We start from the raw sequence: 19,275 nt of genomic DNA, 5'->3' as shown, positions 1-19,275 counted from the left end.
CTAAAACAAAGTGAGTCTGATTTTGGAGATTCCCCTACCCTGCACAACTTATTAAAAAAAATCTGTAGACGGGTAAAAAAATTAATCAACAAGAAAAAGAAATATACAGATTTTTTTAACGTTGCATCCGATTCCAAAATAACGAAAATTGAAAAGTGCAAATCATGTGAAAATAACGAACAACGGTATAAAATGTCAATAGTGGAACTAGTTATTGAACTACATTTAATGAAGAGCTACGAAAAATTGTATGAAGAAGAATTTCTGCAGAAAGCAACACTTTCTTGATCAAGTAGTATTTGTGGTAGAAGCAGCATTAAACTTTGGATCCAAAATTGTCAAAATTGTTTTTGGACGACAGCTCCTTTATTCTTAAAGTTAAAAATATGCGGTTTCATTTATTGTACTTGTAGTTTTTATTAGCAGGGCGCTCTAGTGTCAGATTTCTTGTTCACAGCATCCACTTGATTTGTAAGTAAGTTCTGAAATAAGAACTTTACTTTTCACGGAGAATTTTGAAGTGACAAGTTGGAGTTGATTGAAAAAAAAGTTGAAATAATGTATTTTTTGTACCTACTAACTATTTTCAACATAAGTAACCCATTCAAGTCAAATATACTGAATAAATTATTTTTCAAACTCTTTGAAACTAGTTTGACAAACAGTTTGAATTTTCAAACCTGTAACCATTTCCCAGTTTGACTTGACCCGAATTATTTTTCAGAAATATTGACTTGAGTTTGACTTAATTTCAAGTCGAATTTTGTAATGTATATATGTAGTAAATTTTGACAATTTCAATGCATTATTGAATCGTGTATTATTTCAAAGTTGTCAAAGGATGACAGCTCCAAATAATAGCGGACTATTCAAAATGAAACCTTTCATTTGAAAATCCTGTACATATTTTATAGGAATGAAATCATTCCCGTAAATATCTTCTATTCTATAGAATTTCTCTGGACCCTTTCGAAGCGTATATTTCCTCCAATTCGTTGTGAATCTATCCTTGATATGCATTCAATGCTATCCTTGATTAAACATCCAATGCCATCCTCACACGGAATTTTTTATAAGCGGCAGCTCTGACAAGATTAAAAATCAATCCAGTTGGCCGATCAATTCTACATGTCTATACTTCGATTACCTAGCACAGCTTGCGAAGACAGGAATTATTGAATCCTTGATCGAATTAAATTTGTAGTCTGGCTCTGACGTCTGCATCAGATGCTTCAATATGAGGCATCTTCATCCACAATTCAACACGATATGTTGTATAGGGTTTTCCATTAAGGATTATACAATTTAAATTGGTTTTAATGGCACACTATGTATTGATTTTCGACGTTGTTTATGTCATTTGTGTTCAGTAAGTGTTACTATTTGAACATGAAATTATACATGCTTCAACAACATTAAGGAATTGATAAATTGCTTCATTCAAATCACTGCTTATTTGTGAATACTAGAGGAAATTTGAAAAGAATTCAGTCAATCGAAGAATTCCTCGTATTGTAGACAAATACGAAATTCTTTATAAGATGCGAGAGTGCCAATAGTTCTTTCAAATGTATCTACAATACGACGAAAAATAAGTCAATTAACTGAATAATGTAGTCGATGAATTCTTCTCAAATTTCTATCAGCTTAACATATGATTTTGATAAAATAATTAAACAATTCCTGAACATTGTTTCCAATATTGAATGACATAACCTGCTGAACACAAATTACAGAAGAAATGTCACACAGTATACGCTCTATTAGTGATGACGTCACACACCGCCATTTTAGTTCTCCTGTCAGTGTTCGGAATCCAAACAAACAAATTGTCATTCAAATCAGTACGTTGTTGTTGAAGAAATTGGCTTATTTTGATAAATAAGTTTATTTAAGTTACGATTTTACTATTAATTGATAGACAGAAGGCAAGAGATTAATGCCAGTAAATTCGAACTTGAAGTTCAACTAATAAACACGGCATTTTACATAATCTGGGGAATGATACAGGATTCAAACTTACTGGTTTATTAACCTCGTTCCTTCTTTCTATCAATTAATACAGAAATCGTTATTTATGAAAATAAGCCAATTCCTTCAACGACACCGTACTAATTTGAATGACAATTTATTTATTTGGATTCCGAACACTGACAGGAGCACCAAAAATGGCGGTGAGTGACGTCACACTAATAGAGCTTATTGCCGTTATTACTATTATGGCATCATTCCTACAGGACTATCATTTTGAAATATTCAGGTAGATAAATAACTTTGAGATAAACAACCTTTTTTTTCTCATTTCTCAGACGGATCTGAAAAACCAGCCCTAGCTCAGACAAGACATTAGTTAGCCTTGATATATCTATTCCGTCTGATGAATTTCTATGAGTGCCTCGCGTTTTATTGATTAGATCTACAAATTGGCCCATATAAATCTTCTGAATATATTTGCTAGGCTCTGAATGGTCACGGCAGTATACAGTTCTGATGGTACCATTCGTTTTCTAAAATAGTGAAGCCATTACATTGGGCTATATTGCTATACATCTGATATCATCTGGGTCAATAAAGAAATAAGAATTTGAGACCGAATTTGGCAAGTCTGTTCAGACCTATTAAATTTCAAAACCTTATAAGTCCTAATTTGAAATCTTCTATGGATGACTAAGCTTCCTTCATCAATTTGATACACCAATAAATGGTTCACATTCCAAGTAGGCTAGACATTCAGACTACAAAGAGATTGCACTTTCGCAGGGCTAGACATACACACCCTTGTTTCTCTCTGAACAGCTCTACCAGTTAAGGAATTTGTCTCTTGAAGTGGTTAATTTCTGACTTGAATTAACAGAAACACAGTCGGTTGAATTAAATTCAAATCCACGAAAGATATGTTAGGGTCTGAGCATAATATACATATACACACAGCTGAAGATTAATTATCTATTGGAATAGAAATGTCTATCCCTTAGCCCAATTTTGTCATCTGATCATTTCATGCCCAATGTTGAAAATTAGTCCTTATAATTTCCAAGAATGTCAAGTGTTTCCTGAAAATGAGAAGATCCAGACCAATTCCTATCCAATTTATATTTCTAGTGTAACAAGAAGATGAAAAATATTCAATTTCATTTATTCAACAAAAATTGTTAACAAAACTTGTAAAATACTTATATCAATTTGCAGCCTTATCAAGTTGATGTACAACACACTTTGCAGAAACAAAAAGATTAAATTCTCCCTAAAATTTTACATCCTCGTGCCCTATATATTTTTATTATATAATCATTGTTTCAATCTTAAATACTCTCATTTCACTGTCCAAGAAAAAATGGCGTTACATTTGACTCCAAAATCTGTAATTGATCAAATTTATGATTTCATTATGAGGAATCAAAGCCCAAAATTAAGTTGTTTTCATCTCAAAGCCAAGGAGAGTTGGTTTGGGATCTAGATGGAAATTGCCTCATTGAAGGTTTAGGAATAATTCAGTGATTCCAATTGTGAATTTTCAGTTTACCAAAAAGCGCCCACGCTAGAAACCTTTCAGTTTTATTTTTGAACATTTGGATTCAGAGACCATTTATTTGAAGAATGTTCAGTGGCATTATAAACGACCTTTTCTTGTTATTTCAAAACGAATATTTCTTTTGCAGTATACTGTCTGTCTCCACGGAGTTCCCCAGCAGAACAGTTGGGGAATCGAGACGCAAATTTGAATAACAAGCATTCATGTATTGTTCTTTTCTTTCACCACATCAATCACTTGGATTTCAAATAAAGGACGGTAAGTTCTGACGTTGACAATCCGTTCTTTTCATGGCAATCTCGATAGATTGGATTTTACACCACGCTGTTCAAGATGAAATATTCGAAAAAGATCGCGCTCTACTACTGTCAATAAAATGTCACAGGAAAATCCTGTGCATCTTCAATAAGCTGCAGTTTCCAGAACTTTATTTGCAACTTACGTAATGGTACATTGTGAGTCTAGTAGTAAAAGAAATACTTCCCAGAGAACAAACATTGCAACAAGTTCGGGAATAGTATATTCTAAAACAAGTTGCAGAATGGGCTCCTTTTCCAACACGAATGCGAAATTCGAAAACTAGCGACGAAGGAGCGAGTTTTCGAACGCATGAGTGTTGGAATTGCCTTCTGCAACGAGTATTAGACGATATCTCATCTATTTCAGTCAAGTTTTTTGAAATATTATCGAAATTCAATACAAAATTCAGATTATACATCCTAGTGACTTTTGTATTGTATCTTGGCAGTTGGTGTGACTGTTACCAAAATTGACAGAACACGGAATTTGAATTTGAATCGTACGTTTCGAATTTTAAAAAAATTTATAATTACGCATTGAATTCGTGAATTATGTTTGACGAAATGGATTTAGTACCACCAGAATTAAGAGAAATTGCGAATAATGTTGCAAATCATTTCACTATATCCAAATTATATTACCTATATTGACAATTGAGATGTCTTGAAATTTGATAGGATCAAAAGTCATTGTAGACAACCACAAAACGAAAAATATAACTGAAAACAATACTGTAATGAATTCATTACAGCATTGTTTTTAGTACTGTAATGAACTCATTACGATACTGAAATAGAGAAATTGTTTTTACCATGAGGTAAGCATACTTATTCTGATCACACTTATTCAACTGATTCAGAGAAAATTTCCGAAAAAAAGTGTGGCAACTTGGCACCAATTATTTCTAAGATGGTATAAGTTTTGGGCGACCATTTTCTTTTCTAAACTGAAGCCTAATTTTTCAGCATCAATTGAATTTTCACACAATTAAATCTTTTCCGAAACAACCCAGAGATTTTCTGTAGAACCTAAAAACTGCTATAGCTCAATTACCATCCACTTTTGACCCCTAGTTGACTGGACCTGAAATGACTTGTGGCATGACCCCTTCAAAGAATCACATAAAATTACCAAACACCCCATTTAGGTTTTATGTAGCAAAACCACAAAAAGGTGTCCAAAGCAGATATTATACATCGATATGTTGGTTGCACATGTGACAGCCAACTCCCGTCAATTTGAGACAAGCTATCTTCGTTCTCCTACCTTTACTTACAACTCTAACGAATGCTAGCTTCGTAGCTATTCCTCATCAGTAATAGCTATCATTATTGACTCCTGATATAATATATTATGAGATTGAAGTCACTGCGACGGTAGAATAATTTATTATTTTCCAAATGATAGTGTGTCTCATATAATAGTTCATCATTAGAACATTGTCAATTACCATCTTACACTAGTTTCGATCAATACTAGCTCAACTCTCACCTTTGTTCTAATACCTATTTATTTCATAGCACCCTCAATCTGAATCGATTCGTTCTAAGTTACATATAATTCGAAAAGGTGGGTATTTTTATCCCTGTTAATGTTTGTTCCAATTAGTATCGATTATTTTTGTTTCAATGTAATGATGAAATAGTTATATGTGTGTGGGCAATATACTAGTTTTCTAACTGTAGATATAAATCACTAATGCATCAGTTAATGCATTACCCTTTTGGTATGGATTTTTTCCAGAAAGTTCAACAAAACAGTGAGAAAGAGTTTCATTATATTTATCAGCGGCCATTTTGATATCGTTGTTTTTCTTCGCCATTGGATATTTTTATTGGATTTCCTTTTTTAGAGATATTCATCGTTTTATTTATGAAGTTGTTAAAAGCGATTAAATTCTCAAAGGTCAGCTGGCAAGATTATCGCAGCCGTATTTTGAGACGTGCATGGTATATTTAAACGTCTTTATTTTTCTTTAGTACCTGTTGACATAGACCATCTTGGCAAAGGTTAAACCATTACCAGTGAATATTACATAACATTATTGGAACGATTTAGTTCAGAAATGAAAAAAAAAATGTTCTCACATACAAAGGGAAAAATTCTTTTCCTCCAAGACTTGGTCAAATTGACCAAATTGCGCTTACAACTCCTTGACCAACCAGCTCATTCTCCAAATCTTGCCTCTAGTGATTACTGATCTCAAAAAGATGATCCAAGGAAAGGAATTCAGCTCTAATGAAGAAGTGATTGCCGAGGTTGAAGCCTATTTCGAAAGAAAAGACGAATCTTTTCACCGTTATGGTTAGAGGAGTACGTGAATTACCTTTGAGGGTTAATGTTGACCAATAAAATTTCAAGAAAAAATGTGTTTTCACTTGTAAGGCTGGCAATTATTGAGTGAAATGTTAAATTGGAAACTACTTTCAACTCTAGATAACTTGCTACTGAAATTTTAGATTTTGAAATCAAAAGATTGAAATTATTCACAATCAGTTATTTTCTCTCTATTAGGGCAAGTTCAACAAATGCTGTAGTGTGACTCAATCTATAAATTCATATAAAAAGGTCGCTATTCCGAAACTTATCTGAAATTATTCACGAATCCTCTAATTTATTACAACCAACATCAATCACTTACTATCTCGAATGCCAAAGGAACCCAACATCCAGATAAAACCAACATAATCAAGAAATATTAGTAGCATTCGCAAAATCTTATTGCAAATGTATCCCTTGGCATACTTTCAACCTACAAACCAAAGAATACTATGCACAATAATTTCCTCAGTTAGCTGCTGAATTTCAATGGTATAAACTATTTCCTTCATACCTAGAAGTTATTCAATTTCTTATGTTTGATGTGATTATCAAGTGTCTTCGACTAGATTTAATCAAATTCAGAACAAAATTGAATAAAATGCAAATTACTAAGGGTTTCTAATAAACATATAACAAACAATAATGTGCCAATGTTAGAACCTTGTGGTACTCCCTACACTAAGGTATATCAGTACAACTCACCTTGATAGACTATCCCAGACGTCAAAGCATCACTCTTGAACAAAACGTGACTCATAGTTAAATTCAGATAATCCAGTTGCAACTCTTCAAATTCCCCACGCAAGTTGCAAAGTTCATTTTCCGCGTCCAAGGGACTACTAGGAGTAACGTCCACTTTGGCATATTCCACAGTCGACGTCATCGAATCATTAAGCACTACATCGCCGTAACAGCTCACAGAAAACAGCACGGAAACGAGGTTAACAAGACCGACCAAAACGCGTCTTACAGCTACAGCTACCATTGCTTTCTACTTATTGCACATTTCTAGATACTAAAGCGGCGTATCGACGGCATTTAGAACATCCAAATTCGAAACGAAAGGAAACGGAAAGTTGGCGTAAATAAGCTCTAGGTGAATCAGAGGCTGGAGATTGTCGGAGGAAGCGACGTCGCGACTGATCTCCTGCTGCACATCTTGAAAATTTTCAGAGAATATCGCGATGGGGTATACCGAGGGTAACACGTGCTCGCGGGTTGGCTGTCGCGGACGAACTGGCCGAGAGCGTGGAAAGTCGTGGTGGAAGCCCGACCGATGTAGTAACCCCGTGCGTTCCACGCTCATCGATCTAAATCCGACTTTGTTGTGTTTCTACCTGAACGGTGCGCGCTCCACCTGATGTGTAATTAGGGGTAAAACGGAGGGGTTTGTGCCAGACTGTTGGATGTTGGGAATTAATTTTTTCTTGAGATTTGGAGGTGTCTCTTGGGGATGGTGTTGTTTATGTTTGGTGTTCCTTTAACGATTGTGCTCTTTTTCGATGTTCTATTATTGATTGTGTTATTTTATTATTCAGGAAGAGAAAGTTAATGTCTTCACTTTATTGCCATTGTAGTGGAAAAGCGTGGATTTTCATAGTGTCTCTTCCTTATGAGTTTGCATTGCAGACAAGCTTATGTACACGATGGAGTAATAAGGCATAGGCCTAATCAGTGAACACACGTTATTTCTTGAAAATTCGACTTTAATCGTCAACATAGACACCATCAAGAGTGATGCATATACTCCAACTGACCTTTAACTTTTAAATGACTTCTGAGTGAAAAGATTCGCCTTTGCTTTCGTTGTAGGCTTCAGCCTTGTCAATAATTTCTTTATTAGAGCCAAATTTCTTTTCCTGATCATTCATTTGAGGTCTGCAATATGCTAGTAATCATTGGGGGGCAGACCTAAAGAACAAGCTGTATGGTCGAGCAGTTAGAGGCGCAACTTGTTTAGTTTGACCATGGTTGTCATCGGTTTTTTTGTGTTTTTTAATGAGCAGTGTACTTTACCTGATATGTAATTAGGGGTGAAAGAGAGAGGTCTACGCCAGACTGGAGGATCGTGGGAATTAATTTTTTCTCGAAATTTGAAGGTGTAGCCTGGGGAGGGTGCTGTTCATGTTTCGTGTTTCTTTAACGATTATTCTCTTTTTCGATGTTCTTTGATTGTTTGGGAGGAGAGATCTGTTATTTCATTATTCAGTAGGAGAAAGTTAATGTCTTCACTTAATTGCCATTGTAGTGGAAAAGCGTGGATTTTCATATCGTCTATTCCTTATGAGTTTGCATTGCAGACAAGCCTGAGTACACAGTGAAGTGAACTCAATTAGATATGAGCCTTATCAGTGAAAACACGTTATTTCTCGAAAATTCAACTTCAATCGTCAACATAGACACCATCAAGAATGTACCGGGTTTTTCACCATAATTTGACCCCCCTTCAACTTTGTTACTAGAAGAGGTACAAAAAACGTTTTCTACAAAAGTTTCACGAAATCGACTAGTGTTTTTTAAAATGATTTCACAAAACGAAATATACACAGAGTGGGCAACATATTGATAGCAACTTCATTTTTTCTAATGGAACACCCTGTATATTTTTCTATATTTGACTAGCTCTTTTTCCCCTGATTTCGAATATATAACATATGTTTGGTCTATTTCTCTCATTCTGAGTACTGCAGAGTTTCAAATTTTAAGAACTACCTACGTTTGTCTCATTTTTATTTTCAAAAAACATTATCGATCCCTAAAGAAAAAAGTAATAAGTAACATTATGTTTTCATGGTAGGCAACTCTGCAAGTTTATTGAGTAATTTAAAAACAAATTCATCCAACCGAAAATATGTGAAATAATTATATTAATACGAGTTTGGACAAGCTCACAAATGTTCCAGCGCTTTTTTCATTTTCTCTACTCATTTTCCTCTGCACTCAACAAAATACGATTACCGACTCACACAAAAGTATTGCAATAAGAAATGTAAGATATTCAACCTATTGTGACACACTCAGTTCAATTCAATTCTGAAATTTTCATCAGTCTTGGAAATGGAACCGAAATTAGTTTCCAGAAATACTCGCAACATAATCTCAGAAAAGCTTCTAGTGGATAAGTCAACAAAAACTGTGTACAACAAACACTCAGGGTCCATTATCTCTCACATACAAAATGCATTCAGCTCATATCCGAATCCAAGGAGATGGTATTTAAGAATATTCTCACTTACTGTTCCTCTTTATGGGTTTTTCTTATCTGTTTAGACGAGATGTACATTACAAGAGGCATGTCTGGAGACATTTATTATAGCCTTGACACATTTAAAATCGTTCGAAAGTTCCTTTTTCTGATCTTATTTCGATAGGAAATTATCTTAATGGTATCCGATCGACTGATGGGTTTGTTATCGAAGAAATTCAGGACCGGTCTTGAAATTTTGAAAAATACAATCGTGGCGAAATGACGCAGCTCTCTAGTGAGTCTATTTTTCCTTCTTACTCTTTATATTCTCTCTATATTCGATCCTTCCTCTAAATAACTGAAAATTGTAAAGCCATGTGAAGCTACATAGGATAACTCGATGAACTTTATATATTCACAACGTATCAGTGGAATGTGTAAAGCTTTAGATTAGAAATATCAGCATTCTGCAAATATCACCTAAATCCATCACTGAAGTCAATTGAGATATCCGAATCCAATACCATAATTTAGACAAATGCAATCCTTTGGGACTATTTCAAATTCTTTATTCGAAATTTATAGCAATGGTCAAATTGATAGCCTGCTATTGACTTGGAACAAGTAGGCTAAAAATGTCCGTGGTTTGCAAAATGGCGAATGCGCTTAATAAATCCTATAATAATCTGCTTGTCCGAAAGATCGCGTCGTGAGCTGCGCATCTCTCAGAGGAACGGGGAACCGCTTGTGGTATAACTATAAACTAGCTCACCGTTTTCCGCTATGGAGATGGAAGGTGTATTTGGCAGGAATCACTGAGTGCCAAACTGATGATTCCATCAGAAGGAGCTGTTTAAATTTTAATTTTTTGGTGAAGCATATAGTAGAGCAAAGAGTAAATGATTGAAATTTGTTAACAAAATTGTTAAGAATGTGGTTGTCCACGACGATTATCTTATACTCCCCAACACGTCTCGGCATTGATGCAATAAGGTGGTTTATTTCTTCCTGAGGGATACTTTTTCAAGCTACCTGTACTTCATGTCTCAGAGCCGCCAAAGTCCGTTGGGGCTAGAGTAAATTTCCAAGTCTTCTACCCATGATGTCCTAAACATGCTCTATGGGCGAAATAACAGGGGATCTGGGCGGCTATGGCAAAAGATTCACATGGGTCGCTTCGAAAAAGTTTAAACTAACTCTGGCAACATGAGGTCGGGCATTATCTTGCGGAAATATTGGATTCTCGAGCCGGTTAAGATAAGGGAGAACAAATGACTCCACTATTTCTTGAAGGTAACACAGCGCTGCTATGTTATCTCAATTAAGACTAAAGGTGGCCTACTTGCATGTGCAATAGAAATCCATACCATAACGCCTACTTTCCGGTGTACATGATGCTCAACATCAAACTGAGGTTCACGTCTTTCTCCCCGACGTCGTCTTACCCTTCGTCGGCCATCATGTGCAACAAGGCGAAAAGAGATTCATCAGAAAAGATGACCTGATAACATTACACATTCCAATGTTGACGTTCTCTGCACCACTGTAATCGTTGCCGGCGATGCTCAACCGTCAGAGGCAACACAAGATGGGGTCCAAAAGACCTTATCCGGCGATAAACCGTTCGGATAGTTACAGGATAGCCTTGTTCTCCTAACCACCCATCATCAACAGATCGAGTTGTCGCAAATCGGTCTCTAATGGCCATAAGTCACAGACGTCGATCTTGCCTACTCTTCTTCAATTTTGGGCATTAACAACCTCTTCCAAATTTACTTAGCTGGTGATAAATTCTGCGTACACGTCCTCTAGGTTTTTCAACAACAAATAACTACTATACTATCTATGTTTTTTCAAAAAAATTTAAAATTTAAACAGCTCCTTCTGGGTGTTGCAGTTTCTTTGTCAGTTAGTAAATCAAAAAAGAAATTCCAGAGGTCAACATTCGTTTTATCTCAGTTGAGTTGACAAGTCTTCCTTTTCAACTAGGTAACTTATTACACACTTCTATACACATATAAGATGATCTTTATTCTTCCTATTGAAAATTATATTGCAACTCGGCAAACCCAACGAACTAAAAGTACAAACGATATCAATTATGACAACTCAAGCACTAAGAAATCGATGAGTATCCTCGAAATATAAATTTCCTCCAGCGTTATAATTCTCTTTTAGTCGAAAACAAAAACCCCTCAGGTTTGTAAGAATACTTTTATTTGGAAAGAATGGCGTTGCACAAGGAAATAAGTCACCAGACCGTGGAAGTGGGCTTGGAATTCTTGGAGTTAATTCGGGAGATTCATTCCCATTTGGCACCAGTGCCTATGGACGAGGAGTGATTTATACATTTTTCAGGAGCACCAAATGTTTATGTGCTCCGAAGCGATATCGATTGGATTTGCATCGCTACGTTGGTTAGGCTATGATTAATTGCTCCGGCCAGGATTGAATGCCAGGAACTTTTTGTATTCAGTGTCCCTGCAACATCCATTCCGTTACATAAGATTTCCTGAATTATAAGAAGTTTTAATGGGCAAAGTTGTGCACAATGCTTGTCCAGGAAATCTCCTGCATTGTATGCAGCACTAGACATTTTCGAGCTAGGATGATCTTCATGTCACATTATATAGTTCCTTATATACAGGATGATTCATCGTGATGGCCTACTAGCAGGTTATGGAGGAAATCTGATCATAATTTTGTGCTGAAAATTTGCATGTTTGGTGTTGAGACAATGATTATTCTCCCTAAAATATTTTCAGATCTCTATAACTTCCAGTTATACCAGAAACATACTAACCCTTCCTTATTTCAAATGGCACACCCAGTATATTATTGCATCATTAAATAGCTTTCAGCAATATGTTATGTTATGGGTAGAAACTCAACGGTTCATGAGTTAATAGGATACTTATCAAAAAAAGGGTTGCGAAGTGGACTCGCATCTTTTTAAATATTTCTACAGAAAAAGTTTTTTTTTTATTTCACAAATACGTAGTATTATAAACCTGTTCTGGGTTTGGACGAAAAATGTATAGGGTGTTTATAAGAAGATCATAAACTTGCACAATGGACTAGTTTAGTGATGTTGATAATACTATATTTGACACGATAGAATTAAAATATAGAGCAAAACTGATAAATCAGTGAAAAAATTTTGAAAATCCATCAATAAATGACAGAGAAAGAGATTATTTAAATTTACGTATTTCAGCGCGGTCTGTGACGTCACGGCTCTTGCCTGTGATCGCTACACCATAAATTACGTTTAAATACTTAGCCGCGCCAAGGCTCTCGCGCCGTTTGTAGTTGTACAGTGTAGTTTTAACTCGAGTTTTGTTTTTATGTCACCATAATGGAAGAAGGCTTCGTGAAGGACAAAGTGACAATTTTCCTAAAATAGATATATTCGCAGTGATGGAGTTTTTTTCTTCAAATCCATCTTATGTCAGTGCAGAAATAATAGGAGTTAAACTTTTCAAGTGAGTATCTACTTTTGAGTTTGCTTCATCATGGTTCAACTTATAACGATGATTTATTTAAAAAATGTTTCATGAACAGTTTGTAGTTGAGTACTGGTTGTTGAAGTCTATCAATGGCAAAACATATTTATGTGAGGAGTAAAAAGTAAAAAGAGAAAAAAGTAATTTATATGTATGTATATAGTAAGTTATTTCAGCCATCGTGTAACAAACAAAACACGACACGAACGGCACAAGTGATTGTACACCAATGAATTCGTAAGCACTCTGCGAATACCAGTCGTCTAGTGTGTGATGTCACGACACTTACACTCACTATGAAATTATTCTTTCAAGCGCAACTTCAAAGTCCAATAACTTTTTCATTTCTAGAGATATTTCATTGATTCTTCCACTTTTTTGTTTCATTTTACTTAAATTTTCAGAATTAATCCTTAACAAAAAAATGAAAACTAGTCCATTCAAATTCAACAAACTCAAGATTTTCAAATTAGAGCCTAGATTTTTTATTATTTCGACGACCCTGAGTGACATCTGCAAGGGAAGACCATTATATCGCAAATTTTACTAGAAGGAATTGAACCTATAGACAGGTAGACTCAACCAGTACCATAAGGAGACGGTTGCATTCCTCAAATTCAAGGGTATGAAGACCTTTAAGAGCACCTCGGCTATCACTTGAACATAGAGCTACCCGTCGGCAGAACACCACCAAAACTGGCTTTTACCACAATGGCGCAACGTACTTTTTTTTTCGGACGAATCACGATTCGTCGAAAAAAGGTTTAGAGAGGTTCAGGCAGACTAGAGCGACTCAATTTCGCCTGGGAAGTTGTGCCCTTTCAAAGTGGATCAATAATGTGCTGAGGAGAGAGGAGGTATAATGTTCGGTCACCGTACCCCTCTTATTATCGTTGAACCAACAATGACTGGTGCCATCTACGTAGAAAACATCATTGAATCAATCATTTTTCCTCTGCGCAACGAATTTGGGGATGATTTCATTCTTTAGGATGATAACGCCCCACACACGGTTCAACACAGGGTTCAAAACATTCTTCAAGAGTACAATTTCCAGAGGATGAACTGACCAGCAGACTCAGCAGAAATCCGATGGAGCACGTTTGGGATTACTTAGGGAGAGCAATATCCAATCGCCAAAACCCACTTTCAACTTTTCAGGAATTGAGTTGAGCCCTTCAGGAAGAATGGAACGTTATGCCTCAAAAATTTCATTAATGACTTGATTCGTGGCATTCCTAGGCGTACTTGGGAGTTGGTTGAAAGAAGAGGTGGTAATAAACACTATTGAATTTGGATCCAGTTGTGAAACTATGATTAATCAAAAATAAATAATCGATAAATTTAGATTTTTTCTCATTTTTCCTATTTTGTCTTATCCTGCATAAAGCAGAAAGAAAAATACAAAGATTTCCTATAAAATATATTACAGTTGCGATAGAGGAAAATATTCATCTCATTTCCAGAACATAATTTGATTTTTCTTGAGGAACATAGGGAACATTTGACGATATGTGTATTTTAGTCACAATGGTAAAACTAATGTACGGTAGAGTGGTGTGACTTTGCCAACGGAGGTGACTTTGCCGAACTGCCTAATATTTTAAGTTTCACTTTGTTTTTGTGAAGTTGGCAACATCTTACAGAAATCACGAATCGGAACCTTAAAATCCACACTATATACCCAAATGTTGCAACCGTCGCAGTCGTCTGGCATACATTGAATGGTGTGCTACGGTATGTTATGTGAGCGGGCAATTTTTTAACGTGTTTATTAATGCGAAATACTAAGGGTTGTGTAGAAAATATGTCGAACGGTACATCAAAATATTTTTAGCAGCTTACTCTACATTCATTAAATTTCACGTTAAAAAAAACTGAAAACATTTGGTTGAGAGGATTTCGACATTTCGGGAAATTTTTCTGTTGTGGCCCTTTGGCGGGAGACATTGCCACATACCAAATTTGTTTCACCTGTTTTTTTGAGAGACAATTATGGGTCGTCGATACAAATATAGTAATTACGGAAAAAACACTAATCCGAGCAATCAATGCAGTTCAAAATGAAAACATTTCAATACAGACAGCTTCCGAAGTGTAGAAACATTCCCAGAAGAACTCTTTGGAATAAAATTAACAAAAGATATATGGGCGAACCCGAAAGCATTAGTGAACTAACACATACCGCCAGCACTTCATAAAATGGCCAAAAAACGCATCTTTAAGGCATTGGCAAACTCGCACCGATTTGCGGGTCACTTTGCCAAATTTTTAAAAATGAAAAAAAAGAAGTGTGCACCTTTTCATCTGATTCTAACCACAGCAGTCGACAACTAAAATGTTCAAATTAAACATACTTTGCACAGGACTCATTTCACAAAAAAACGAAAAAAGTTACACCAAGAAAACTATAAAAAGTGGTACAAAATCACACCGATCTACGATCTATCTTAGAAATCTAATAGCAACTTCAGCACAAAAAATTAACCACGAACAGTCGAAAAATCATGGGGACCAAAATGAATGTTAGCCAGTGTAATTCTAATAATAATTGATACAATTCATAGTGAACGCAAAGATTATCTTCATTTCCATATCAAATATTTACATCTACCAAAAAATGTATTGCCGTCAATAGATTTGGAACAAGCTCAACTGCTAAGTGCCGTAGCAATACTCGAAAGAATTCCATCGACAATGACCTTCGTTCCATCACAAAACGATATGGAATCGACCTCCATTCCTTCATAATATTTCAAATCTGTCGACAGTTCTCACAATAGGGACCGCTTCAGTGAGTTTGAGAGTCAGAATTCGAGTTGGCGATGGAAAGCAATTATTCGGTAGAATATCTGATTGTCTAGATTGGAATCAATATTTGGGTCTCGGGCGGATGAATGTGAACATTTCGGTGGAAAAATCTCCGAACAAGGGATATGCATATGTGTATTAACCAGACTACAAACCCTATAGACGACAATAGATGACCTAGAACCTTTTTGTGCGCTTGTTTCAGAGTAACCGCGGGATAGCGATGTATAGGTTCCCCAAATATATACCGTAGTAAAAACCTTTTAAAGCTTTGCCGTTTTAATACATAGGCATACAACTTTGCTTCCGCCGTTTTTTCCCGGAATTCGAGGCTTTATTGTAAAAAACTGTCCACTACTTTCTCCCATCTTTGGCGCAGCGTACGAATCCCACGTTGAAAAAACTGGTCATCTTCTGAAGTGATCCACGAATCGATCCAATTTTTTTATTAGAACGGAAGTGCTGGTCAGCCAGGCCGTGTGCCATTGATCGAAACAACTGATAGTCCGAGGAGCAACGTCTAGAGAATACGATGGGTGGGGTAGAACTTCCCATTTCAACGTTTCCTAGTATTTCTTGACCACTTTCGCAACCTGGGGTCGAACATAATCATGCTGTTAAATCAATTTACCATGTCTCTTCTTGTATTGCGGTCGTTTGTCTTTCAATGCTCTGCTCTAACGCATTAATTGCGTTCGTTAACGATCGCCTGTGAATGTTTCAGTTGGTTTTAACAACTCATAATACACTACGCCGAGCTGGTTCTATCAGCATGACCTTGGAACCGTGAACATTCAGTTTGGCCGTCGACGTGGAAGAATGGCCAGGACATCCCCATGATTTTCTGCGCTTGGGATTAGCGTAATGAACCCATTTTTCGTCTACAGTCACATTGTGATACAGAAATCCCTTCCGTCTCTGCCTTGCAAGCAGCTGTTCACAAGCAAACAAACGCCGTTCAACATATCTCAGCTTCAACTCCTATGGCACCCAATTTCCTTGTTTTTGAATCATTTCCATGACTTTCAGGCGTTTTGAAATGGCTTATTGCCTCACTCCCAATAATCCTGCCAATTCTTGTTGCGTTTGACACGAGTCTTGATCAAGTAATGGCTCCAAATTTGTATCTTCGAAAACCTTCTCTCTTCCATCGCCATGCTAGTCTTCGACGTCAAAATCACCATTCTTGAATCGTTGAAACCACTCTCGGCACGTTGTTTCACTAATAGCGGCCTCACAATAGGTATTACAGAGCATTCGATGAGCCTCAGCCGCAGATTTATTCATATTAAAGCAGAAAATAAAACCTCCGGCAAATGACGAGAATTTGGCTCGTTAGCTGACATGTTTAATCAAGAATAACTTTATGATGCAGACCCAAATCGACTAATATTTCGATGGCGTTGTTAACAAATACCTAAGCTTATTGTATGACTCTGACGATCTATTCATTTTGACTACCACTAACCGATACAGACATCTATTGCAAAACGGCGGAAGCAATCTATCTCCTATCATCAAACTATCCTTTTATAAAACGATTAATAAAAGGCAAGTTTTGATGGAAACAAGAAGAATTTCATAATGGAGGACAAGATATTGAAAAAAAATTAAGAAATTCGATTGAATAATATCACCATAGTATATTTAGATGAGACCTGGTTCGATAGCCACGACAAAGTCCAGAAAAGGTTGACAGAAGGTGGCAGGAAATGTTCTTCAGATGTACCACCTTCACGAGGAAAAATAATAATAATGTGACTGGAATTTCATTTCCAGAGAACATAATTCCAGATTTTTCACAGGATGATAGATAACGTGGATGGTCAAAAAACTAAATCCATTAGTTGGATTTAGTTTTTTTACCATCCACGTTTCCTATCATCCTGTGAAAAATCTGGAATAATAATAATTCTGCACGCTGGAGCAGAAAATGGTTCGGTCAACGACTCATTATTATTATCAGCCAAAGATGACAAAGAAGCTAAAGTCGACTGCCATGAAGATATGTCAACCGATATATTTGAGAAGTGGTTTTGAGGAAAATATTGGTCTGATATGATTCTTTAAATATCTAAATAATACAAAAGTCATAATACCAAAGACGTATTCAGTGAAAAGATCAAGAGTATACGCAAACGTAAAGACTTATTAGCCACTTGTAGTTTCTAACCGACCAATGGAACTGAAAACACCTTCCCAAGTTAGTATGTATTAGGGCATCTAGTTAACCAACGAATGTATGTCTACAAACTAACGTAATCTTGCAAAGTTAATCAGAAATTCATGCCACGAATCTAACTGCATGTGAGTTTATAGTCAAGATTAGATTTCATATAATAATTTCCACCTTCTTCTGTTGGTAAACACCAGAGTTGGCTTATATCTGAGTGGGAAATAGCAATTTCAAGTTCCAGTCTGAACACAATGTTTCTCGATAAACTTTTCTAGTTTATGTGGAAAGGAAGTAGAATTACTGGGAAAGCCAGAGGGGAATGATTATTTCATCGAACACCAATTTTGCCATGATAATTGCTGGCTGTATCAAAGTTTTCTTTCCCTTCTCTTCCTTTACCAACCCTTTCAATGGAAGTAATAGAAAGGGCAAAACAAAAGATTTTTAATTTGAAGTTTGCTGAAAGGTTTCCCATTGTTATGATGATCTTAAACTTGAATGTTTTCATTTATAAGGTTCATATGATGATTTCTGATACGGTGTGTATTATAAATTTTTCACAAAAGCTCGTCCACATCAAAAAATCTATCAAGTGAGATTGAAGAAACAATACTTTCATCAAGGAACCTTCAATGATGTTTATTGATGTTTCGGTAACAATGTTGCTATCAATAGGATGGGAATTCCTCTCTTTTCTCCTGTTGATGTTAATGGAAGCTCTTGATATTTGAGAGGTCTTCAATTGAGGACTGACGATCACAATTGTGTTCGTCAGTCAAATCATTTTTGCACTCGAGTCCAAATGCTACTTTTTTATTACGGATTCAAACTTTTCTAGATTCACAAAGAACCTATAAACGCTAGCCTTGGGAAGTTGATCAATTTTATCCTGAAGAAGTTTGTGATCTGGTTCTATGTTATCCCTTTTGAGAAGTTTTTCCATTTTGTAAATCACTGAAGGTTTTAAAGGCTTTCTCCTTGGAAATTATTCCTTGAATCCTGAGTTCTAGTGTTTGACGCCTACTGTTACTGTTCGTAGACTTTCTTTTGATGTGTAACAGTTGAAAAAGCTTGCCTAGAAAGATACATATCTTTCTCAAGGTATTTCGGAAATCAATCACAGCGAACTCTCTCCACAAACTTCTTTGTGTCTTTACTATGGAGAGGTATCTGCCCCTTTGAGTAAGTTTTTTATGAACCCTGTGACCAAGTTTTTCATGAAGAGAACATAAAAAAGGCATTAGATATGATTCACATTGAGATTGAATAACGAAAATGTCATCTACATATCGCAGAAAAATTGAAGGTTTTTTTTGAGCTGTTGTATAGCATCTTGTTCTATTTTTTCATGAAGTATACGTATAGCTGAACCTAAAGACCTTAGCAACTCCATTCAGTTGTAAAATGAACCCTTCTACTCATTCGTCTTCTTCTTTATAAG

General features: G+C 35.9%; 1 protein-coding gene across 1 annotated transcript in view; it reads right to left on the bottom strand.

Moving 5' to 3' along the window:
- Window positions 1-7,398, bottom strand: part of LOC123674047 — a 226,372-nt gene extending 218,974 nt beyond the window's left edge. The window contains exon 1 of the mRNA XM_045608871.1: window positions 6,857-7,398. Within this exon, the coding sequence (XP_045464827.1) occupies window positions 6,857-7,139 (283 nt within the window). The 5' untranslated portion in view covers window positions 7,140-7,398. The remainder of the gene's footprint in view (window positions 1-6,856) is intronic.
- Between the last annotated feature and the right edge of the window lie 11,877 nt (window positions 7,399-19,275).

Source organism: Harmonia axyridis, chromosome 2 (assembly GCF_914767665.1).
Source record: "Harmonia axyridis chromosome 2, icHarAxyr1.1, whole genome shotgun sequence".
NCBI classification, from domain to species: domain Eukaryota; kingdom Metazoa; phylum Arthropoda; class Insecta; order Coleoptera; family Coccinellidae; genus Harmonia; species Harmonia axyridis.
Note: the sequence above shows the minus strand (reverse complement) of the source record. Positions and strands in the feature narration are given on the sequence as shown.